The 26,153-nt window shown below is 38.9% G+C and overlaps 3 protein-coding genes across 12 annotated transcripts in view; 1 reads left to right on the top strand and 2 right to left on the bottom strand.

The window, feature by feature from the left end:
* LOC117977549 (phosphatidylinositol-binding clathrin assembly protein-like) overlaps nt 1–7,261 on the bottom strand; it is a 69,812-nt gene extending 62,551 nt beyond the window's left edge. The window contains exons 1-4 of the mRNA XM_063601594.1: nt 6,596–7,261; nt 4,586–4,661; nt 3,500–3,602; nt 850–891 (exon numbers count right to left, since the gene is read on the bottom strand). Coding sequence (XP_063457664.1) covers nt 850–891; nt 3,500–3,602; nt 4,586–4,661; nt 6,596–6,763 — 389 coding nt within the window. The 5' untranslated portion in view covers nt 6,764–7,261. The remainder of the gene's footprint in view (nt 1–849; nt 892–3,499; nt 3,603–4,585; nt 4,662–6,595) is intronic.
* The window catches only part of MTCP1 (mature T cell proliferation 1), a 74,565-nt gene that overhangs the window by 1,750 nt on the left and 46,662 nt on the right, over nt 1–26,153 (top strand). The window lies entirely within an intron of this gene.
* The window catches only part of BRCC3 (BRCA1/BRCA2-containing complex subunit 3), a 48,733-nt gene continuing 39,245 nt past the window's right edge, over nt 16,666–26,153 (bottom strand). For 4 of the 10 annotated variants that reach the window (XM_008962325.6, XM_057301166.2, XM_057301167.2 and 1 more), the window contains 2 exons: nt 25,850–26,019; nt 16,666–24,769 (listed from right to left, as the gene is read on the bottom strand). In XM_008962325.6, the coding sequence (XP_008960573.1) occupies nt 25,868–26,019 (152 nt within the window). In that variant the 3' untranslated portion in view covers nt 16,666–24,769; nt 25,850–25,867. Of the gene's footprint in view, nt 26,020–26,153 lie in introns of all 10 variants that reach the window. The other 6 variants (XM_008962326.4, XM_024927246.4, XM_063601715.1 and 3 more) reach the window with 2 other exon arrangements.

Below are 26,153 nucleotides of genomic sequence, written 5' to 3'. Positions count from 1 at the left end.
AAATTTGGGGGGTTCCAGTGGTCAGAGGCATACCAGGACATCACATCCAAAATAAAAGATAAAGTATTGCATCTTGTACCTCCCACAACAAAAAAGGATACATGATACCTGGTAGGCTTCTTTGGGCTCTGGAGACAGCATATTCCCACATGATGGAAAACTGCTCTCATCCATATCCCAGGTGGCCTAAAATTTAGGCCTGCCACCTAAATTTGGGGGCCCAGAGTAGGAAAGGGCTCTGTAGTAGGTACAGGCTGGACCCGAAGCCCTGCTGCTCAGGCCCCATGATATATCTGGGTTGGAGCACAGGCAGGTCCAGAGGGCTAAGTAGGATCCACAAGCAGGTTGCCTGAGGCCCATCTTGTCCACACCTCCAGCACTGCCACCTCTACCCCAGATCACACCTATGCCCATGAGGGGATCCCTGAGAACTAGTTGCTGAGGAAGAAAAAAAGCCTGAGCTCCTTTGATTCTTACAACACTACTATGAGCCAGGTGGTGCATCATACCCATTTTGCAGTTGCAGAAATAAGGAACAGAGAATGGAAATGAGTTGCTTGAGACCATATACCTGAAAGGTGGACAGGGCAGTCCTCAAATCTAAGTTCTTTATTCCAAATACCCTGCTGTTTCTACTGATAATATTGAAAGCATGGTCTAGTTGTTATACACATACACACACATACACACATAATAAGCACACATATATATGTTACTTATGGAGAAATGAAAACGCACACACATAAGTATATAGCAAAGGATGGAGAGTCTCAGATGATGATTAATATAATAAACACACATAAACAAAGACAAAAATGTCACTTAAATACATAGGAGAGATACACTGACCTGAGTAATATATGGAATGTTGCTCTGGTCAATTCCAACTTGCTGAAACAAAAAAGAGGGGGAAAGTACACGTTACAGCAGGGAGTGGCAACAACAAAAATGTAACTGAGAGATCATTGTGTGCATGAAAGAGAAAATACCCCAAGAGTATGATGTCTTCCTGGGCTGGTACCTTATCAGGCTAAAGTATGCCTCGCACACTTAAGGACACCCTTATATTTATCCTAAGGATAGACTTTTTTTTATTATTTTTATTTTTTTCATTATACTTTAAGTTCTGGGGTACATGTGCAGAATGTGCAGGTTTGTTACATAGGTATACACGTGCCATGGTGGTTTGCTGCACCCATCAACCCGTCATCTACATTAGATATTTCTCCTAATGCTGTCCCTCCTGTAACCCCTCACACCTTGACAGGCCCCGGTGTGTGATGTTCCCCTCCGTGTGTCCACGTGTTCTCATTGTTCAACTCCCACTTATGAGCGAGAACATGCGGTGTTTGGTTTTCTCTTCTTGTGTTAGTTTGCTGAGAATGATGGTTTCCAGCTTATTGAGTCTTTGCTGATTTAAGAAGAGCTAAGCTGCATTTTGGATATCATACAAACGTGTTCTAATTTTTCAAGTAGTCAGAAGTCAGCGATTATTCGTATTGTCATTCTCCCATGGGTAATATGTCTTTGTTCTCTTTGGTTTTCAGAAGCTTGACTATCACTCGCCTCCGTGTGGTTCTCTTTGTATTTATCCTGCTTGGGTTCTCTGAGTGTCAGGGAGAACATGGGGCTCACCTCAAGTGTTTCTGTCACTGACCACAAACCTACCTATTGTTCACTACCTAAAAAGACTTATGTCATATATATTTTGGTCTACTTTTAGAGTTGTTTCTGGTGGGAGGGTAAGCTTCATACTGGTTATCTTTATGGCTGCAAACAGAAGTCCTTGTAAGATTGCTTTTGAGTGCAAGTGCATTGGATAGTACATTTGAAGTACCTAACTTTAGTTTTAGTTTTAGTTTTACTGTTTACAAAGTAGTTAAAACAACTACCAATTTCTGTGTGTTTGTGTGGTTATGGTGGTGGAGGAAAGAGGTATAGTTTCAACTGATACTAAATTATTGCAAAAAAAGAAACACCTTAAGTAGAAATGGATTTCTGTACCTCTGCAACTTTCAGAAACTGTGTCAATTTGGTTGTTCCTCTAAGGAACCTGATGTAAATATCCAAACTTTCCCTGTATTGGTTCTTCCTCATGTCAAAATATTTGTCTAAAAATAGAAAAAAATTACCATAAAGGAGCCAATATCTTAGCAATTTTCAAGTTTTACTCCATTCTGATTATTCTATTTTAAGCTAATTCTGGATATGAATTTAACCTGTTCAAAACAATTATAATTTTAATCAAGTTATTTTCTGTTTTAATAACAAGAAATAGCACTGCTCAATCCCCATAATCAACTATTTTTTATGGAGTAACTACTGTATGCAAAATACTGGTGCTGGGTATATGGAATTTAATAGCATGCACAGATAGTTTAGATTTTAATTTCAACGACTTCTAGTCTATAGTCTTTTTGATTAATACAAAGCTCTGCAACCCTTTGAGGGAAAGAGCTGTGTTTCCTACTCTCTTATAACCCTACAAATGTATAATACTACGTATTTCTTCAGTATAAGGAAAGCTATCAAATTCCCGTCAATAAAGTTTAGAGAATAATTGCAGCTAAATGAATCATTCATTAGGGCTAAATGATGACAGTAATTTCCTGAAAAGTCTAAAAATATATGCTTGTATATCATCAATAACAATTACTTATGTTATAGGCTTTACCTTCTTAGGAAAGTCAAAACTGTGTTATTTGAACTTGGTGGAAATGGGCCTTATTACCATATAATGAATAAACATGGCAACCTAGGTTGATTCCCTGACAAATTTCCCAGAAATATCAGTTAGCACTTACATAAAAGTGGAAAAGTTTTGTAGCTAATTAGCCAAATAATGTTTAACCAATGAAGCAATATAATATTTGTATTGAAAAGTATACATGACCCTGCAAAGATTTTCTATTTTGTATCTAAAGCAAATGTGAGTCTAAATGTAGAGACAAGGGATTTTTACAAATAAATTATTTTACCATTTTATGCTTTAAAAAGTAATCATTTAAAAAGTTTATTCTTTATCCTACCTAGCAGATTAAGGATCCCTTCATTATAAGCTGCAAAGAGACAAAGAGAATCTTTAAAGAGGAGCATAAAAGCAGCATGTATTATACCATTAGTTAGTTCATCAGGATTTGCCTGAAAATTAAATAAAAATGTAACCAATTAACACCACAGTTAGAAAATTATTTCTCCTACCTATAGTTACAGGATGCTATTTACTATATTTTTTAACAAAATTTATAAAGCTCTTATGTTGCATTAAACTGGGTTTGAATAACTGGAAGTGTGTTTAGCAGCTCTTCAGTATTCATAGTTTCTTATCACACAATCTGTCCTATAAAAGATAAAAGAAATTCATGAACCTCAATAATTAAGAGTTTGAGAAGCTCTGTGACATCAGCATCTTGAAATAGGGCTGTTTTTGACAAACTACAAAGCAGGCCACATGTAAGCTTCAGTACTTCTTGCTTACAAACTAATGATATTTACTGACCCTCTCTTGGTTTTTGTGATGTCAGATGAGATCATTCTATATGCAAGTGACTTTTCATTTAAGTACTTGCTGTATCGTCTGATGAAGGTTGACGTAGTATAGCCTAAAAATGAGATATTTCGATTATTTCCAATTCAACCAACAGTAGCTTTTTACAATATGTCAATAAATGCAAAGACTTATTCCACATTCACCTGTATACTTCAACAATATCTTTGAAGCACAAAAGCTAGAATGGCCTTTATTAATCACCTACTCCAACATTCTTCCAGCTTTCTGTTAAAGATTAATTTTTATTTCCTTAGAGCTTTGATATCATCCCTTAATGGGATATTGATGGTGACATTCCTGAACAGATGAAATAATTGAACTGTATCAGCTCCTTCGACATTTTCACAGAAACTATTATAAATTGTTAGCATTTTCCTTACTCTCCTCATCCCACTGCCACGATCCCTCCTCCCCTCTCCCTCCACTCAGCAAATGACCTGCAGCCTACTTCATAGAGAAAAAGGAGAAGAAAGGCCATGGTACAAACTCAACTACTCTCTACTCGACCTCCAAATGTATGCTGATTCCCCTTCAATTTATTCATTCATTAAACAATCACTGAGTGCCTACTATAAGCCAGGCGATGTATTAAGTGCTGGAAGTTCAGCAGTGAAAAAAACAGACAAATATTCCTGCCCTCATAGGGCTTACATTTCAATGGGAAATGACAGACAAGTATGTTAAAAAAAAAAAAAAAAAAGGAACACAGAGACAGTCAGGGAGAAGGGGAAAGAATAAACCCAGGCAGAGAACTGGTATAAAGGTGCTGCAATTTTTGGTAGGCTGGACAAGGCTTCACTGAGCAAAGACCTGTAGGTCTCATTAACTTTTCTGTCTCTAGCATATGGCATATTCTGTTATTCTTAGTAAGCTCCAAATATACATTGTATCAATGAATTTGGGGATTATTTACATTCTTAAAATGTATAGCACATCGCAGCCTTCATAATTTAGACACTTTTTTAACTAGGCACAATTTTCAGAACTTTTCCCTCTTTGGCATATGGAAATATTTCCATCAAAGAATCATCTTACCTTCTATGACACTTTTATCCAGGAAATTGTGTAAAGTGAACAAAGAGCTCTGACATGAAACATGTTTAATGAAACGCTGTCAAACAAATGTGCCAAATTCTAAAATTAGTTTCTGTACACACGAAAAGTTCCTTAATGATTGTCATTATGAATGTATACTTAATTCTCTCACACACCTTGTATCTATTTCAGGAACATTGATTAAGTTGCGCACAATCACATCCTGTGCTGGCCAACATAAAGATTTGCAGCTGCCAACTCTCCTCTATTTATATACCCCCCAAATAAACAAGGAGTTAAACATTAAAGCTCATGTGAATACACACTGTTTCCCTCTAAGACTTTCTATCTAGCCATGCCCCACTCTTGATTTTGAGTAATTTTAAGTTACGGAAGTATACAAATAATAATATGATACATCTGTGGACCCCACTACCTAGAAATGATAACTGCTAACTTTCTGACATATCTGCTTCAAGTCTATTATTAAAATAAGAGAAAATAAATGATTACGGATAAAGCCCCATCCCTGAGATCCATTTCCTGCTTCTACCTAGAAGTAACTGGTATCATAATTTTAATGCATTATCTTTACAATCTATTTTCCTCATAGTTTCACATGTATTTGTTCCATGGACAAGTACTGTGTGTATTTAAAATTTTTTACGTAAGTAGTTTTGCACTCTAAGTGTCATTCTACAATTTGCTTCTTCTATTAGCATTGTTTTTGAGGTCTAGCCTTATTGGTATACAATCCCATTTAATGTAATACAGCATTTTATTGTATAACTACACTAAATTTTATCTGTTCTCTAGTGATGGAAATTTAGGTGATTTCTAGTTTTTCATTATTATAAACATGATGTGAGAAGTGGATTTGCTGAGTCACTGGGATGGGCATTTTCAACTTTCTAAATGTGTCTCAATGTTCTCCGCTCCACAGTGATAAACTGCAGCAGCTACATGTATCCACAGAGTATGTGAATTCCCATTACCTCAATGTCCTCCCAACTATTCATACTGTCAGAAATTTTAATTTTTGCTAATATGAGCATGTTCTCAGATGATTATTAGACATTCTGTTTTCCTTTTCTATAAACCCTCTGTTCATTTCTTTTGCTCATTAGTCTATTGTAGTGCCTTTTTCTTACTAATTATGTATTCTGAATATTAACCTTTAGTCTATAGTATATATGTTGCAAATATCTTCTTTTAACTATGGCGCCTTCCCTACCCAAATGTCATAAGCATATTCTCCTACATTTTCTTCAATTGTATCTATTTTTTGAATTTAGATATTTCATCCATGTGGAATTTATTTTTGTATATGGGGTAACATAAGCATCTCATTCTCATTTTTTCCATAGGGATGCTGCTTGTGCCGATAGGCTTTATTTTAAATTCCTTCCCCTATGCTTTTCCCCACATTTTTTAGTGCCACCAAGTTCCCATATAAGTGTAGTTCTATAACCAAGCTCTCTATTGTGTTCCATTTATATATATGTTCTATTTTTTACCAATACTCTACTGTGTAATTACTGTTGCTTTATAATGAGTTTCAAAATCCAGTCAATTTCTAAACCCTGATTTTTTAATACAAAACTTACTGAGGGAAAATGCCTGTGAATTTAAAATAGAAAATAATAAGTAATTTAATGTTATGGAGCATTCCAGTTGTTCTGTAAAATATAGAGAGATGGGTAGGTGATGAGGTAATATGCTTAGGTGTAGTCTCTCCTGTCAAAGTAAAGCAGGGTCTAAATCCTCTAAAGAATTGACAGAAATATCCACTCTATTATGGACATTGTTATCTAGTGGCTATTTTATCAGTGACTAAAATGGTACACCTCAAAGAATACTGATCACAAAGATATATGCATTAATAAAAACAGATAAAAATATTTTAAATACATACTGCTATTCACTTCCCTCACTTGCCACTAATTAAAGTAAAAGGTAGTAAGCCCTTGACAAACCAAGAACATTTTGCAATTGCATGCTTACGCTCACCTCATTTCCGTGCACCACGAGGTGATGTACAGTAACCAGGGCTTTGAACACCACCACCCAGCTACTGCTCCCAGTTTTTTCAGAAAGAACATTAGCCAGATGTTCAACGCTTATGTTAGTTTCACTGATGTACTGTATTAGATCTAAATTAGAGACAATGACAAGCATTAGAATACAGACTGAGAAATAACTTTCAAAACCAAAATTGGTAATTTTAACTTAAGTACAGATGCAATCAAATGTTGGAGAAATGACATAGGGAATCCTCAAAAACATTTTCTTCATTACATGTATTACAATTTGCACTGTTATATGTTACATGATATTTAATGCCTTTAGTTATCTTGCATACTTGATGAGGGGAGGGAATGAATCCATTTTGGTCCTCAAGGCCCAGCAAAGCAGATGGCACATAACAGGTTTTGGTCAATACTTATTAAATGAATGAACAGTACTGAAGAAGGTAACATACCCAAGATCATACAGGTAGTTAAATGGCAGGGCTGGGATTTGAAACTAGATTTGTTTGACCCTAGAGACCAAGCTATTAACCACTGTCACTACTTCTCTCAAGAAAACTGTCATTCCATGAAGGTTCAGTTAGGAAATTTCTTTGTACTGTCACTCCATCTCTGATCCTTTTATCTGCATCCCGTATCCTTTTATTTATTGCTTCTTTTTCTTGAGTCCACTACCTCATAGCTTTGTACCTAGTTTATTGTGACAGCTTTTAAATTTCTGGCCTCATGCCTATAACCATTCATGAATTCATTTCATACAGCCCCTCAAAAGTTAAGTTTCATAATTTGATTTTCACATTCAAGAACATGGCAATGATTCCCTACTTTTTACCAGTTCAAAATCCTCTTTGCTTTCAAAACTGTCTACAAACTATCATTATGCCACAACTTCATCCATGGCACTTATTCATTAATGAGCATTTCTTTAGGTCTTCAGAAGCCAATTCTGGCATATATTACATAAGTATCCAGGACTGTATAATATATACAGAGAATCCAGTATGTGGCCTGCTGAGAATGATGCTTTGCAAACATATATATATATATATATGAAATTAATCTCTATTTAACTTAGTAACTTGCTGTAACACATGCACATTAGCACGATGATAAGAAGATAAAACTTCAGAAGGCAAATACAGATTAAGTCAATGAATAGTTTAAGTAAAATACCAAAATAAAGGGGTGATCAAAACAGTGAGCTAGCTATGCAGCTTTCAATAGCTGTAAAATTTAAGTATACTCTGCCAATAGCACACATTGTTTATCAAGTCACTGCTCACTACAAGCTCAAACAACAGGGAATGGGGCTAGACTGGGTAGACTGGGAGTCTATCCTTTGAGCAACGGGTCACTCTAGGAATCAAAAATCTTTCTCCTAGAAACATACACAGGGCACAAAAATTGTGCCATGGACACTGTAAAGCCTATTCATGGGCGTTAGGTTAGGAATACCTAAGGGAGAATCTGTTCAATAGACTCCTTCAGAAGACTCGCTGAATGTTACAATTTATAAGGGCACTGGGGTGAACTTGGGAAATGAGACCTTTCTAAGAAGCCTGGGTTATTATTCCACCCTCTTTGTCTCCTATCTTAGTTGAATAATTTCTAAATATTTTGGAATTTGTAGTTAAAAACACCAGAGGTCGCTGTGGGAGGCTGAGGCAGGCGGATCACCTGAGGTCAGGAGTTCCGAGACCAGCCTGACCAAGATGGAGAAACTCCGTCTCTACTAAAAATACCAAATTAGTTGAGCGTGGTGGCTACTGTAGTAATGCCAGCAAGTCAGGAGGCTGAGGCAGGAGAATCGCTTGAACCAGGGAGGCAGAGGTTGCAGTGAGCTGAGATCGCACGACTGCACTCCAGCCTGCAACACAGCGAGACTCTGTCTCAAAAAACAAACAAACAAACAAACAACCCACCAGAGGTTCCCCTCTCTGCTCAAAGATTACTAGAAATGACAGCTCAAACTCCCCCTCCTGCAGGGACGTGGAAAAGGGGAGGGCACTGAGGTGAGGGGGAGGGGGAGCGGAAGGAGAAAAGGTTCTTCCCCACTCAGACTGCACCAGCTGCGTGGGCTGCCCATACCCGGCCTCCTACTCACCAGCCAGTTGTTTCGGCTCAGGCTCCATGGGCTCATCGGTGGTCGCCCCGAGGGCAGCCTTGGACGCAGATAACCCCATGCGCGAGTCGAGGGTGATGGCGACAGAGTCCAGCCCCACCTCTTCCACACCACAGAGGACCGGCATCCCTGAGCAGGGTACCGGCACCCCTGGTTTTGGACAGGGAGCCCCAGGTGACGGAAGAAATGCCTGACCCTGCAGGGAGCCCTCAGCGGGCGACCTTACTTCATGCAGCCTGACGCAGACATCCAGCATTATGAGGTGGGATTTGAACTTGCGAGGAGCTCGGGCTCTGCAAGAATGCTGGGAAAGATGGCTGCCCGGCCCAAGAAGGCAGGTACCACGCACTTGCTTGGTTTCTGACGGCAAGTCCAGGTTTGGGACAGGGCATCTCTGGAGGAGCTAGGGCACTTTGCATAGTACATGCCACAGTAACAAAATAAGCAACAACCATTAACGAATATTATGAGGAACGGGGACATGTTGGGGACTCCATATGAAAGCTCTCGAGATCTTCAGGTCTTGGGAAGTTAGGTGATCCTATGACAGTACCTTGGAAATTCTTGATATGGCATTGTTAGGGAAGCTTCAGTCACACATTATCAGGGCTGTAGCCTGCTTGAGGTCATGTCTTCCTACTCTTCAGGCAGCACCAGATTCACAAGTCCATAGAGTTGTTCATAGTATTTCTTTATTATCCTTCTAATATCTGTAGACTCTACCGATGTTACTGCTCTCACTCTTCATATTGGTAATGTATGTTCTTTTTTTCTCTTCATTGGTCTGCCTAAAGAGTTAATTGTGTTGATCTCAAAGAACCAACTTTTGGTTCCATGGGATTTCTCTATTTTCTGTTTCTATTTCATTAACTTATGCTTTTTATTATTTCCTTTCTTCTACTTGCTTTGGGTTTATTTTGCTCTTTATTTTCTGGTTTCTTAAGGTAGAAGGCTAGGTTTCCGACTTGATGTATTGCTTCTTTTATAATATAGCCGTTTAGTGCTAAATACTGCTTTTGTTGTCGAAACACCTTTTTCTGACTTTGGTCTTTTAAAATTTGAGATTTATTTTATGGCACAGAATATAGTCTATCAAGGTAAATGTTCTTTTTTTGTTTTTTGAGACGGAGTCTCGCTTTGTCGCCCTGGCTGGAGTGCAGTGGCAGGATCTCCGCTCACTGCAAGCTCCGCCTCCCGGGTTCACGCCATTCTCCTGCCTCAGCCTCCCCAGTAGCTGGGACTACAGGCGCCCGCCACCACGCCTCACTAATTTTCTGTATTTTTAGTAGAGATAGGGTTACACTGTGTTAGCCAGGATGGTCTCGATCTCCTGACCTCGTGATCCGCCCGCCTCGGCCTCCCAAAGTGCTGGCATTACAGGCGTGAGCCACCACGCCCAGCCATAAATGTTCTTTGTAAACTTGAAAAGATGTATATTCTTCTATTATTGAGTGGAGTGTTCCAATTAAATGTGTATTACACTCAGTGATTTTGTTGTTGTTGTTTTGTTAGTGAGAGAGGGTTCTGCTCTGTCGCCCAGCCAGGCTGGAGTGCAATGGTGCAATCTCGGTTCACTGCAACCTCTGCCTCCTGGGCTCAAGCCATCCTCCCACCTCAGCCTCCTGAGTAGCTGGGACTACAGCCATGTGCCACCACACCCAGCTAATTTTTGTATGTTTTGTAGAGATGGGGGGTTTTGCCATGTTGTCCAGGCTAGTCTCAAACTCCTAAGCTCAAGTGATCTGCCCGCCTGGGCCTCCCAAAGTGCTGGCATTACAGGCGTGAGCCACCACGTCTGGCCACTTCTTGATGATCGTATCACAGTTCACCAAAGTTCTGTTCATTTCCATTTTTTAAGAGCCTTCCTCCTACCCTATGCTTCAGTTTGGAGATTTTCTTTTGTTATGCCTTCAAATTCACTGATCTTTTCTTCTGCAGAGTCTGATTTGCTGTTAATCCCATCTAGAACATGTTGCGTTTCTAATATTGCATGTTTCATCTCTAGAAGTTCCATTTGGTTCTTTTTATATTATTCAACATAATGAGAGTAATGAAAGATTTTAAAAGAATGAACATTCTCCTTTAAACCCTTGTGGATATTATAATATTTATAATGGTTATTTTTAAATATTTGCTAATTCCATCATCTTGGGCATTTCTTGGCCTGTTCCTATTGACTTATTTTTGTCTCGTGTATGGGTCACATTTTTCTGCTTCTTCCTATACCTAGTAATTGCTGATTGGATGCCAGATACTGTTCATTTTGCTTTGTTGAGTGTTGTATGTTCATGTATTCCTTTAAGGAATGTTGAAGTTTGTTTAGACACGCACACACATTACTTTTAAATCACATCTTTCTAAGGCATATTTTCTTAAATGGCTTTATTGATATTTAATTCACATATATCTTCGTTATGAGAAAAGCCTGGCACTGTAACATTCCCTCAAACTGGGCCCCCCAAACTGGGAAGGAGCCAAGGTACCAAAGAAGTCCATCTTAGGAGTTTATTAGGACTTACATACAGGGCACTCCTGGGCAGCAGCAGGACAACTCCAGAGATCTGCCCTGCCTCCCATCTCTAAGCTGCTTTTAAGCTAATTTCCTGGCTCTTTGCCTACTGTGTGCAATGAGACTGTTTGCTGTAGTAGGTTCCCAGATCCATTCCAGGATGTTTGGGTTCCCAAGGACACCTGCTCCTTGGCTGGGCACCATGGCCTTGGCTCACCGCCAAGCCTTGAAGTTTCAAGCCGTGGACATACACTCTTAAGTAACATGGTGGGGGGCCCACCACACTACAACTTTTCCCTCATTTCGTGTAAAATTCAGTAGTTTTTAGTATATTCATAGAGTTGTGCAACTATCACCAAGATCAATTTACAACCTTTCCACCACTTGCAAAAGAAACCCCGTACCCATTTGTTTTGACAACCCCCAGCTAAATTGGGTTTCCAGTACCAGAGCAGCTAGCAACTCTGCCCAAACTCTGCAGCTTTGAAGAGCTCATTTATTAGCTCTAATAGGTTTTGTGTGTGTGTGCATGCATTCTTTAGGGTTCTCCCTATATAATATCAAGCCATTTGCAAATAGATACAGTTTTACATCTCCTTTCCAATTTGGGTGCCTTCCCCTGCCCTCAACTGCCCTGGCTAGAATCTCTAGTACAATATTAAAGTGGCAGGAAACAACATCCTTGTCTTGATTCTGATCTTATGCAGAAATAATTCAGTCTTTCACCATTAAGTATGATATTAGCTGTGGGTTATTCATATATGGCCTTTATCAGGTTGGGGAAGTTCCTTCCTCTTTGTAGTTTGTTGAGTCTTTTTCTCATGAAAATGTGTTGGCTTATGTCAAATGCTTATCCTGCACCTGTTGAGATGATCATGCAGTTTTAGTCCTTTACTCATTTAATCTGGTGTATTATATCGATTGATTCTTGTATGTTGAACTGTCCTTGCACTCTTAGGAAAATTGTCACATGGTAATGGGGCCTCATTCTTTTTATATGTTGCTGGATTAGGTTTCCTAGGATTTTGTTGAGGAATTTTACATCTATATTCATAAAGAATTATTGGTGTCTAGTTTTCTTTCCGTATGATGTCTTTGTCTGGTTTTGGTATCAGGGTAGTATTGTTCTCATAGAATGAGTTGAGAAGTATTTCCTCTTCTGTTTTTGAAGAGCTTGTAAAGAACTGCTGTCAATTCTGAACTGGTATATGAATTCAAATGTTTGGCAGAATTCACCAGTGAAGCCATCTGGTCCTGGGCTTTTACTGGTGGAAAGTTTTAAAACCAGTAATTCAATCTCTTTACTTCTCATAAGTTTATTCAGATTTTTTGTTTATTGGTAGGTCAGCTTTGGTGGTTTTTGTTTTTCTAAAAATTTGTCTACTTCATCTATGTTATCTAATTTATTGTAATATAAACTGAATTGTTGAATTCAGTTTGTTAGTATTTTATTGAGGATTTTTGCATCAATATTCATCAGAGATACTGGCCTATAGTTTTCTTAATGTATCTTTGTCTGGTTTTGGTATCAGGGTAATAACCCAGGGATTAGAATTTAAAAATCTTAGAAATTTACCTGATGCTCTGTTCTACTGTGGTTTAGCTGGCACTTAAACCACAAGACGAAGTACTTCCCACTCTTCCCTCCCCCTTCCACAGGCAGAGGTGCCTCTCCCTGTGGCCACGACCAACCCTGTCCCTTGGGGGGCTCTTCCAGGCCATTTCCAACATTCACTTAAAGCCCCAGGGCTCTTCATTCAGCTTGTGGTGAATGCTGCCAGGTCTGGGACTCACCCTTCAGGGCAGGGGGCTCCCCTCTGGCCCAGAGCAGGTCCAGAAATGCTGTCCAAGAGCCTCCTCATTGTTCTACCACATTGTAGCTGAGCTGGTACCTAAGGAGCAAGACAAAGTTCCCTTTACTTTTTCCTCTGCTTTTCTCAAACAGGAGTCTCTCATTGTAGCCACCACAGCTGGGAATGTGCTGAGTCTTACTTGAAGACAGCACATCTCAGAGCCCAAGGCCCACAGTATATTCCCTAGGTATTGCTGCTGGTTATTCAAAGCTCAAGGGCTCTTTAGTCAGCAGGTGACGAATCCTGCCAAAACTGGATTCTTCCCTTCAAGACAGTGGGTTCCTTCTTAGCCCAGGGTGTGTCTAGAAATGTTGTCCATGAGCTAGGGCCTGGAATGGGGGCCTCATGACTGCCCAGTGCTCTATCCTACTGTGGCTGAGCTGGTATCCAAGATGCAAGACAAAGTCCTCTTTACTCTTCTCTCCTTAAACATTTCCTTGATGCTAGCTGCACTGCTTGGTGTTGAGGGAGGGGTACTGCAAGCACTCCATTAGGTATGTGTCTCACTAGGTCATGTGCCACCCTAGTCCACCGCTCAGCACTAGGACTCACCTGGGAATTGCAGTCCTTGTGTCCTAGACTGCCTTCCAAATTTACCTAGAACCCCAGAGCACTTTGGCCCACGGTGGCGAGGCCTGCAAAAGCTTAAGGTCTGACCACTGGGAAGGGCAATTCCCCTCTGGTTAGGTCTGGTCCATATGCTCCCTACCTGCAAAGGCATGGTCGCTACCAGGAGATGGAGGAGGGGTGCTGTCTGTGAGTCAAGACTGTCTCTCCTATCCTCTTCAATGACTCTCAGAAATATTAAGTTAAAACCAGGTACTGTGATTGCTTACCTGATTTTTGGTTCTTGTGACGATGCTTTTGTGTGTGCAGATAATTGTTAAAATTTCGTGTTTCTGTGTGGGGAGGGAGGATGAATGGCATAGGCTTCTATTCTACCATCTTGCTTTGCCCCTTTGGATATAATTCCCGTTTTCTTTTTGTAAGGTTTGTAGTATTGTCTCCTATTTCATTCCCAATTTTAGAAATTTGAATCTTTTATTCATAGTCAGTCTAGCTATAGGATTGTCAGTTTTGTTGATCTTTTCAGCAAACCAACTTTTGGTTTTATTGATTTTTCTCTATTGTTTTCCTGTTCCCTGTCATTTGTTACCACCCTAACCTTTATTATATCCTTCCCTCTGCTAGCTTCGGAATTAATTTGCTTTTTTTCAGTTCCTTAAGCTGAGAAGTTGGGTTATTAATTTGAAATCCTTTCTCTTTTTTACTGTAGGCATTTATAGATATAAATTTCCCCCGAGCGCTGCTTTCATTGCATAAGTTTTGGGTTGTTTTTTCATTTATCTCAAAGTATTTTCTATTTTCCCTTATGATTTCTTCTTTGACCCAATGGGTATTTAGGAATTTATTGTTTAATTTCCATAACTTGGTGAATTTCCCAAATTTTCTTGCGTTATTGATTTCTAATTTTATTCCATTGTGGAGAGAGAACATACATTGTATAATTTCAGTCCTTTAAATTTATTGAAACTCGTTTTGTGGCCTAACATATGATCTAACTTAGATAATTCTTCACGTTTAGTTGAGGAGTATGTATATTCTGCTGCTATTGTTGGATTAAGTGTCTTATAAGTAAGTTGTCTGTTAGGTCTTCTTGGTTGATAATGTTATTCAGTTCTTCTATTTCCTTGTTTATCATCTACCTAGTTGTTCTATCCACTATTGAAAGTGGTGTATTGAAGTCTCCAGCAGTCATTGTTGAATTTTCCATTTCTGCTTTGATGCTGTCAGGTTTTGCTTCATGTATCTTGGGCTCTGTTGTTATGTGCCTATATGCTTATATCATCTTCCTGGTGGACTGACCATTGTAACTTTATAAAATGCCCCTATTTGTCTCTAACATCTTAAAAAATCTATTTTGTCTGATATTAGTTTAGCTGTTCCAGCTGTTATGGTTGCTGTTTGCATGATATATCTTTTCCCATCATCTTAACTTTATTTGTATCTTTGAATTTAAAGTCTGTATCCTGTGAACAGCATATAATAGGATTTTTTTGTGTGTATTCTAATAATCTCACTCATTCATTTATATCTAATTACTGACAAGCGATGATTTATGCCTGTCATTTTGCTCTTTGTTTTCTATATGCCTGTGTCTTTTGATCTTCTATTTCTCCATTACTGCCTTCTTTTGTGTTACATATTTTCTAGTATGCCATCTTAATTCTTGTTTCTTTACTATATTTTTGAATTATTTCCTTAGTGGTTGCCCTGGTGATTACAATTAACATCTTAACTTAAAATCATCTGGTTTTAATGAATACCAATTTAATTTCAACCATATTAAAAAAAATTTGCTCCAACATGGCTCTATTCTCCTCTCTTTTGGGCTATTATTGTCATACATATTATATATTTTTTACATTATAGGCCCATCAACACATCCTAGAATTATTGCTTTATGCAGCTGTCTTCTAAATTAAGTAGAAGAAAAAAGCGTCACAAAAATACAACATACCATGTCTTATATTTATCTATGTAGTTACCTTTACCAATGATATTTATTTATGTGAATCTGAGTTACAGTCTACTGTCCTTTCATTTCAGCCTGAATAACTCTCTCCTAGTATTTCTTCTAAGATAGGTCTGCAATGGCAGTCTCTTGTTTTTCTTTCTGGGAATGTCATTATTTTTTCTTTTTTTTAATTCAATCCAACAGATCCACTGGTAAGGGGATGTCATTATTTTACTTCATTTTTGTAGGATAATTTTGCTGGACATATAATTCTTCACTGACACTTTTTCTTTCAGCACTTTGAATATGTCATCCCACTGCCTTCTGGCCTCTATGATTTCTGACAACAATTTGGCTGTCAATATTATTGACGTTCAGTTGTATGTGATAAGTCATTTCTCTTGCTGCTTCCAAGATTCTGTCATTGGCTTTAGACATTTTGACTATGAAGTGTCTAGGTGTGGGTTTATCCCTCTCAAAATACTTAAGAGTTTCTTGAATATGTAGATTCATAGATTTCATCAAATCTGGGGAGTTTTTGGCCATTACTTCTTTATGCCCCTTCTTTCTTTAGCTAGAACTCCCATTGTGGGTGCATTGTTATGCCTGATGGTGTCCCACAGGTCTCTGAGGATCTGTTTGTTTTTCTTCATTCTTTTTTCTTTTTGATACTTGGGTCTCTGATAATTGACCTATCTTCAAGTTTACTGATTCTTTCTTCTGCCTGCTCAAATCTGCTGTTAAGTCTCTCTCATGAATTATTCATTTCAGTTATTATAGTTTTTAGCTCCTAAATTTCTATTTTGTTCCTTTTAAAAATTTTATCTTTGTTATCTCTATTTGGCGAGATATCATTTTCCTGATTTAATTGTTTATTCATGGTTTCCTTTTGTTCTTTGAGCATATTTACAACTGTTGATTTACATTGTCTAGTAAGTCCAAGACCTGGGCTTTGTCTGGGACAGTTTTTATAAACTTTTTTTTTCGTTTCAGTGGGCCGTACTTTGTTTCCTTGCATGCCTCATACTTTTTTGTTTAAAACTGGACATTTTGATGTTATAATGTGGTGGCTCTGGAAATCAGATGTCCCTCTCCCCAGGGTTTGCTGTTGTTGTTATTTAGTGAATCATTAAATCATGCCACCAGATAGGAGAGTAAGCTGAAACAAGGCCTGCATGTTTGCTGCACCAGTTATGGGACTCCCTTGCTGTTGTTGTTGTTTAGTGAATCTGGTGGCAGTAGGAGAGTAAGCTACTATCTAAAATTATAAATTATGAAACCTATACAACATATTAAATTTTTAGAATTATGTTAAATGAAGAAATCCACATGCAAAACTATAAGATGCATTAATACTAGAAATGAATAACAGAAATAAGAGAAAACCAAAAGGACTACCAAAAATGAGTTATTTTGAGGAAATTATAGGTTTCTCTTCACATTTTTCAAGTTTCCTTTATTATATTACTTTTGTGATTTTAAAAATCGGACACTTTAATTTTGTATTAAGAAAGTAATACATACTCATTGTAGAAATTCAAAAAACAATTTACAGAAGAGTTCAAAGTGAAAAATAAGACTCCCCCCTGGCCTTAAGCTCAGTCACCAGAGGTTATGAGCTAATTAGCATTTTCTCATGTAGCCTTTCAGATATTGTACATTATATGTAGATTTTAAAAAGTAACTTGTTATAAACTTACCAAAAAGTTGGAGGAATAGTACAAAGAACTCCCATGTTCACTTCATCCAGATTGTTCAATTGATAACACTTCACATTTCTGCAGCATGCATGCGTGCATGTGTGTACCACCATTATCATATGGCTTTTTCTTAACCATTTGAGACCAAGTTGCAGACATGTTCCATCAGTCCTAAACACTCCAGTGTACAATTCTCAAAAACAAAGACACTCTTGTACATAACTACCACATTGTCAAAAAAAGGCCAAGCCCAAGAGTGATTGATTTGGCTTCTAAAGTAATAACATGTCCTTTTAAGATTCAGTTTATTACCTACATAGACAGCGAGAGGAAGATGGGCCAAAGGTGCCAGCTCCCCATGTCCTTGTTCCCTGCACCAAACAGGACTTCTGAAACAAGGCCTGCATGTTTGCTGCACCAGTTATGGGACACTCCCTTGCTGAGGAGCCCCTTTTAGACTGCAGCTAGCAGTTTTATATTCTGTAGCTATACCCTGAGTGGGGCAGAGCAGATAGCCTCAGACCTCAATAGTACTCAGATGAGAAACTGTCTGTCTCAGTGACAGCCTCCCAGGAGAGATTAGGAGGTTAGAGATAGCCTTGAAACAGCACCTCACCACCCTCCCATCCTCTTGTGTTCTGGGAGGATCATGATACATCCTGCCAAGACTCAGATAAGTTGCAATTCAAGCCTAGCTTGCATAGATATATGCATGCCAGGTCACAAGGGCACCATGGCAGATCCACTCTCTACAGCTCCATCCCTCACTTTTCAAATAGCTAGCTAAGAATTCTCAGGAGCATAGGCCACCCCATCAAATTACTCTAATTAACTGTGCTTATAGGGGCCTTAACCAAATACATTCTGATTGTTTTGGGCAACATATACAAGAATGAGTCTCTAATTAGGCCCACTTGGAGGATACACACTGCAGCTAGGCTCCCCAACTGGAGCCAAGCCAGTTAAATATTTCATTAACCCAGGTGCAGTAAGGGATGCTGCCAGTTGCACATATCCTGCCTTGACTGACCAGCAGGAAGTCCTGGGTAATGTGTTATTGTCCCATTACCATGTACATTAGAGATAATAGACCAGTTTGTGTGTGGCAAGCTAGTATAGGTAGCTTCTTATTCATGTAAGAAGTTGTAGTGACCTCAGCAGTGCCATTGTGTTGAGTTGGGATCAGGGTCCAATTCTATTAAGCTCTTGTACAAAAGAGTTTTGTTAGTTTCCAGAAAGTTAATCTCATTCTATCGTTTTGAATGGAGGCTGTTAACTACTTGAGTCAGCAGTTCCTGGGAAGTTTCTGAGAGTCCTTAGATTAAGATTTGTTGGCCAGCCATTGAGTTGAAAGTGGTGGTGGCAGTCTGGGCTAAATTGTCCAGAGGCTCTGCAGACAAGTAGCTGAGATGTTAGCGGCCCCTCCTCTGCCTTCACAGAGTTTAAAGTGTGCTCTCTCCACCAGTCAGGACTGTTGCCCTCCTTTCACAGCCATGTGATTGATGTTACCAGTCCTTACAGCAGTCACTTCACCCTTTTCCAGTCCTTTCCTTGTCTTACCTACACCTTGCTCCTAAATTGTGTATTAGTCCATTTTTGCATTGCTATAAAGGAATACCTGAGGGTGGGTAATTTATAAAGAGGTTTAAATGGCTCACAGTTCTGCAGGCTGTACAGAAAACATGGCATCAGCATCTGCATCTGATGAAGGCCTCAGGAGGCTTACAATCATGGTGGAAGGCAAAGGGGGAACTGGTGCCTGCTGCCTGGGAAGCACAGATCTGATGAGTGTGTGGATTCCAGTGATGTTCATCCTCAGGCTCCTGGGTCTTGTGCCATCTGCTGCTATAACGTTTGTCTCACAGAGGCTGAAACATGATCATCCAGTCATCTTGCTGAAAACTTCCTAAGTCTAGTAAGAGATTTAGACATCCAGATACAGGAAACTCAGAGATCCCCAAATATATACAATTCAAACTGTATAAGGAGTTGGGTCTTTTTTTCTTTTTAAACAAAAGCAGACATTACAATAACCAACAGCTGTTGCAGACCAGGAGCTCATTTTATCTCCTTCGCAGGGAGCTTAGGGAGCACAGGGCAGAGCGGAAGAGGCCAGCCTGCAAGGTCAGCTGGAGCTGCAGGAAAGTTTCTTCTTTTGTGTGTCTTTTAAAAAAATAAACAGTTTTATGGAGACATAATTTATACACAATTCACCCATTTAAAGTGAACAATTTAATGACTTTTAGTATAGTCATAGAGCTGTACAACCATCACTGCAGTCAACTTAGAATATTTTCATCACCTCAAAAAGAAACCTCATCCCTCTTAGCCATCAACCCCATATCCCTGCTCCCTCCTACCCCTCATTCCTTTTTATGGCCAAATAATATTCCATTAAAGAACAGACTGCATTTTGTTTACCCATTCATTGGTTGATAGACATTTGGGTTGTCTAGTTTTTGTTTAAATTTCTGTCTTCAGTTCTGTGGGATATACACCTAGAAATGCACTTGCTAGGTCTTATGGTAATTCTGTGTTTAACTTTTGGAGGAGCCATCAGCCAGTTTTCCAAATTGTCTACACCATTTTATATTCCTACCTGTAGTGTACAAGAGTTCCAATTTCTCCACAGCCTCACCAACACTTGTTATTCTCTTACATTTTTATTCTGGTTAGTATAAAGTCATATCTCATGATTTTTATTTCTCTGGTGACTAGTAACGTCAAGCATCTTTTCATGTGCTTCTTCGCAATTTGTAGGTCTTCTTTGGAAAATTTCTATTTAGGTCCTTTGCCCATTTTTGAATTGTGCTGTTTGGTTTTTGTTGTTTTCAGTGTTCTTTATATATTTTGCATACTAGACTCTTATACATAGGATTTGCAAATATTTTCTGCCATTGTCCTGAGTTTTCACTTTTTGATGTCTTTGGATGCACAAAATTTTCTAACTTCCATAAATTCCAATTTATCTATTTTTTATTTGTTGCTTGTACTTTGGTGTCATATCTAAGAATCCATTGCAAAAACCAAGATCGTAAAGATTTACTACTGTTTTCTTATAAAGTTTTTATTGTTTAAGCTCTTGAATTTAAGTCTTCAATACGTTTGGAGTTAATATTCATTTATCGTGTGGGGTCTCGGTCGAACTTCATTATTTTGCACGTGGATATCCACTTGTCCATTCGCCAGTTGTTGAAGACTATTCTCTCCCATAGTCTTGGCACCCTTGTTGAAAATCAGTTGACTGTAGATGTGTGGGCTTATTTCTGGACTGTCAATTCAATTCCATTTTTAGTGGAGGGTTTGGAAATCAGCATCTTGGTGCTAGCTGTGCTCATAACCACTGGGTGTCACTTCTAGTCCCTCTTGGTGGACGGAGCTGAGACAGATATGTACATATACACATACCTTTCTCAGCTCTGAGATATATATATATATAGGGTTTCTGTGTGTGTGTGTGTGTATATATATATATATATATATTTCCTTTGAACAAGAGTTCATATTAATGAACTCTTTTCCAATCTTAATCCAATACCATGAGATTCATTTTACCCTTCCTCCTTTCCATGATTTTGTTTTGTTTTTTTTGAGACAGAGTCTTGCTCTGCCGTCCAGGCTGGAGTGCAGTGGCGCAATCTTCGCTCACTGCAAGCTCTGCCTCCCGGGTTCACACCATTCTCCTGCCTCAGTCTCCCGAGTAGCTGGGACTACAGGCGCCTGCCACCATGCCCAGCTAACCTTTTTTTTTTTTTTTGTATTTTTAGTAGAGATGGGGTTTCAGCGTGTTAGCCAGGATGGTCTCAATCTCCTGACCTTGTGATCCACCCGTCTCGGCCTCCCAAAGTGCTGGGATTACAGGCGTGAGCCACTGCGCCTGGCCTTTCCATGTTTTCAAATAATTTCTCTGACATTGAGAAACCTAGCTCCCATTTTCCTCAACAGATTTACTTCTTCGCTCAATCAACTTAGTTATTTGCTTAATGTAGCACACTGCTGGCTGCCTCCTCACCCTGAGGGCACTGGCACAACATGGCTTCCACTGGATCTCTCCCCCTGCCCCTCCACCCAACCATGGAGCCACAAAGCTGGAAACTCTGACACCTCCACGCAGTAATCCCAGCCTGCTTCCTCAGCCATCAGGCACTTTGACACCTCCATGTACCTGCCCCTCCCCCAACATGTTTATCCTACAAATTACTCAGATTACTAGGCTAGAAAAAGAATTTCAAATTGCTATAACTTTATCAATATAAATAGTTTAGAAGGTGATGGAGAGAGATGTTAAGAATGTCTATTTGGTTTCTGGTTTGTGCAAATGGATGTTACATTCACTATTCACTGAGGTAAGAAATGTTGGAAGGGAATATAGTTTAGATTGAAAACCATGATTTCAGATTTAGATATATTCATTTTTATGTGCCATTAAGACAGCCAAGTGGAGGCCAGGCACGGTGGCTCACGCCTGTAATCCTAGCACTTTGGGAGGCCGAGGCAGGTGGACTGCTTGAGCCCAGTAGTTTGCCACCAGCCTGGGCAACATGGTGGAACCCTGCCTCTTCAAAAAAAATACAAAAAAATAAGCCAGGCATGGTGGTGCGTGCCTGTAGTCCCAGCTACTTGGGAGGCTGAGGTCAGGAGGTCGAGGCTTCAGTGAGCCATGATCATGCCACTGCGCCCCAGCCTGGGCAACAGAGTGAGACCCTGTCTCAAAAAAAATGTCCAATAGAGAGGTGGAAATGTAGGTCTGGAGTTCAGATAGAGGCGTGGACAGATACAGATTTGTGTGTCAACTGCATATAGGTATGCAAAGATAGAGAAGTCTATGAATGAATTTGAGAAGGAACAGCTAGAGAAGAAAAGGATAGCAGGAAGGATAGCCAGAGAAGAAAATAAGAGAAACCAAGGAAGTAGATTTCAAGGAGGAGTGACCAACTGTGTCAATACTGAGAGGTTCATCAAGGATGGGCAAAGCAACTATTGACTTTCACTGTGTGGAGCTCATTGGTGACTTTGGCAGGAGTAGTTTCAATGAAGCGCTGTGGACAGAGGTCACAAGGCAATGAGTTGAAATTATAGGAGATAAGAAAACAGAGAGAACAAGTATATACAGTTACCATGAGAGTCTTGGATGTGATTGAGAATAGAGAATCTAGTGTTCATAAGGGGATACAGGGTTGTGTAAAGGTAAGCCAGATTGGTGCAGCTGGGAAAATAATGATACATCCTGTTCACACCACTGTTTCTTGTGATGCTCAACACTTTTAAAGACTGGACACTGAGCTAAAAGAAACCTTGGTGGTCAACTATTCTAATCTCAGAAAGGGAAAAGGACTTGTGCTAAAGGTTGGCATGTGAAAATATTCCAATCGTTTTATTCCCCTCAAATTTTCTAGCACCCTTTTCTTATTTCATAAAATAGGTACCATACGTCCCAGTTCCTTACTTAAAACTTACAACTTTTCATTTTGCAATAATTATATACTTATAGGAAGTTGCAAAAATAGTACAGAGTCCCATGTATCCATTACCCAGTTTCCTCCAGTGGTACGGTTTTGTAACTATAGCACAACTTCATATCCAAGACATTGACAATAATATTATACTGCTATCTAGACTACAGACTTTATTCAGTATCACCAGATTTTACATGCATTCATTTGTGTGTATGTAGGTCCATACAACTTCAGCACAGGTAAAGATTCATGTGCTTAACCTCATAATCAAATGTTATAATCAACATCATAATCATCATAATCATATAGAACTGTTCCATCAGCACAAAGGAACTCCTTGCTTCATCCCTTTATAGTCATACATACCCCACACCCCCTCCAGTCCCTATCCCTGGCAACCATTAATCTGTTCTTCATTTCAATAATTTTGTCACCTCAAGAATGTTATATAAATGCGATCATACAGTATGTGACCATTTGAGACTGGCTTTTTTTGTTCACCATAATACCCCTGAGGTACAACCAGGTTCTTGTATCAACAGTTAGTTCCTTTTCATTCCAGAGTAGTATTCCAAGTTATGGATGGTTTGTTTAACCATGTACCTGTTGTAGGACATCTGGGTTGTTTCCAGTTTGGGGCTATTACAAATAAAGCTCCTATGAATATTTGAGTACAAGTACAATATAGGTTTTCATTTCTCTGGAATGAATGTCCAGGAGCACAACTGCTGGGTCTTATGTTTAACTTGATTAAAAAATTATGCTTAACTCGATAAGAAATTCATAAACTCTTTCCCAGAGTGGCTGTACCATTTTACATTCCTGTCAGCAATGTATAAAATATCCAGTTTGTATCCTCATCAGTATTTGGTATTTTCACTATTTTTTCTTTAGCCATTGAGATAAGTAAGTCATAGCCTCGCTGTGGTTTCAATTTGCATTCCCTGATGACTTATGGAGTTTAACAGCTTTTCATATGCTTACTTGCCATCCATAGGTCCTCTTCAGTGAAACATCTATTCATGTCTTTTGCCCATTTTCTAATTGGACTGTTTGTTTTTATTGTTGAGTTTTGTGGCTTTTTTTTTTTTTGAGATGAGGCCTCACTCTGTTACACAGGTTGGAGTGTGGTGGTGTGATCATAGCTCACTGCAGCCTCAAACTCCTGGGCTCAAGTGATCCTCCTGCCTCCCTAGTAGCTGGGACTACTGGTGTGTGTCATGGTGCCCAGTTAATTTTTTAAAAAAACTTTTTGTAGAGACAAGAGTCTCACTATGTTGCCCAGGCTGGTCTGGAACGCCTAACCTCAAGCACTCCTCCCATCTTGGCCTTCCAAAGTGGTGAGATTACAAGCATGAGCTACCATGCCTGACTTCAGTTGAGTTTTTAGTACACTTTATATATTCCAAATTGATCAGATATATGGTTTGCAAATTCATCTCAATCTGTAGCTTATCTTTTCCTCTTCTTAAATCACAAGTTTTTAAATTTTGAAGAAGTCCAATATATCAGATTTTGTCTTTTATGGATGTGCTTTTGGGGCAAAGTCCAAGAACTTGTCACCTAGCCCAAGATCCTGAAGATTTTTCTCCTGTGGCTTTTTTCAAAGTTATATAGTTTTATGTATCACATTTAAGTCCGTTATACATTTTGAGTTAAATTTTATATAAGATGTGAGGTTTAAGTAGAGGTTCTTTTTTCTCCTCGCCATGGGTGTCTAATTGCTCTAGCATAATTTGTCAGAAAGGCTATTCTTCCTCCATTGAATTGCTTTTGCACTTTTTCAAAATCAGCTGAGCATATTTATATGGGTTTATTTCTGGGTTCTCTCATCTGTTCCATTGACGTATGTGTCTGTTCCTCTGCCAATACCATCTATCTTGATTACTATAGCTTTATAGTAAGTCTTGAAGTCAGGTAAAATGAGTCCTCCAAGTTTTTCTTCTTCGAAATTGATTTAGCTTAAGTAACTTTACACTGGATATTTTCATCTTTCCTATAGGGAAAGAAGAAGAATAGAGAAGAACAGTGCCTGTGGGAAATTAGGGACAATATAGTATATACATTCCATATGCTCAAGGCTAGTGGTTTTCAAATGTTAGTATGTCCCAGAATCAGCTAAGTAGTTCATGCAGATTTCTGGGTTTTATCCCCAGAGATAGAGTATGACCTTCAAGTGATTCTAATGCAGGTGATTCTGGACAACACTTTGAAATGTGAAAAATGAGAGGGAGAAACAAAAACCAAAAACAGCCTTTATCACTTAACTTCTAGTATCCAACAAGCATACTTTGTTTCCAGTATGCAACAAGCACACAGAAAAGTATGTCTTTTCTGCAGACGCATTTATCATTTGTGCTTTTACATGATAAGAGTAATGCAACCAAACTTTTTAAAGCATGATTTTTATTATATCCTCAATCCTAAATGTTTCTGGAGAAACACATTTTACTATAATGGAAACTCCTAGGCAGATAGGATCTGCTCAATAGGAATTTACTTCAGAGTCAAATATGCTAGAACTCATGTTTGGCTAAAAAGGGCACCCTCAGAGATTCAATGTTTGATAGGTATCTCAGAACATATATTTTAGAAATCAAGAAGGAAGACACTGTCCTCTCAATGAGGGCATAGAGGTGGGGTACTTCCTTCCACTCACACTGGATTTATTATTTGCTTGTCCAACATAAGCATCATACCTACAAAATTGAAACATAAAATACTCTAGTGAGTGAATGTATTTGAAAATGAAAATAAAGACTTCCAAGTTAAAAGAAAGGGAAATATAAATGTTTAAAATATACTCCCCAGACATTTTATTCTAAGATATTCCTTGCCATTGTACCACCCATAGCCTTTTTAAAAATAACTTCCATATTCTACTTAAATCATCTTGCATAAGCTCCTTATTGGTCAGTTATAGGTAGGAGGGTTCAGTGAACTCTAATTAAACTGTCAAGAAGACATCCTGTGCTGATTGCATGTGAAAAATAACTACTCTATTGTCTGCCTGCATGTGAGCTGTGTGCATTTTCAGACTGTGTTTAGTACACAAACTGAAAAAGAAGTTTTGTACCCCATTTTGTCTGCTGATTTATTCTAGAGAAGAAAGTTCTTGCATAAGCTCTTCCTTTTCTTGTTGTAATTCCTGCAAATGCTGTTGGTTTTGCTCCAGTCTGTCCTCCAACCACTGTAGGAGAGGCCCGCTGATTGCCGACATCTGACTGCACAGATTCTTGGTAAACACTTCAATAGGAAAAACAAAGATGAGAATAATTGTGGAAAAGCACCATCCACTAGCATGTTTCCACTCTATCACCAACAGACCCCCAACCATGAGCACAGAAAGAAGGGGTTGGAGAAGGAAGTAGAGAAAGTGT

The sequence above is a fragment of the Pan paniscus genome, chromosome X, assembly GCF_029289425.2.
Source record: "Pan paniscus chromosome X, NHGRI_mPanPan1-v2.0_pri, whole genome shotgun sequence".
Classification (NCBI taxonomy): Eukaryota; Metazoa; Chordata; class Mammalia; order Primates; family Hominidae; genus Pan; species Pan paniscus.
The sequence above is the reverse complement of the archived record's forward strand: the minus strand, read 5'-3'. Positions and strand labels throughout refer to the sequence as shown.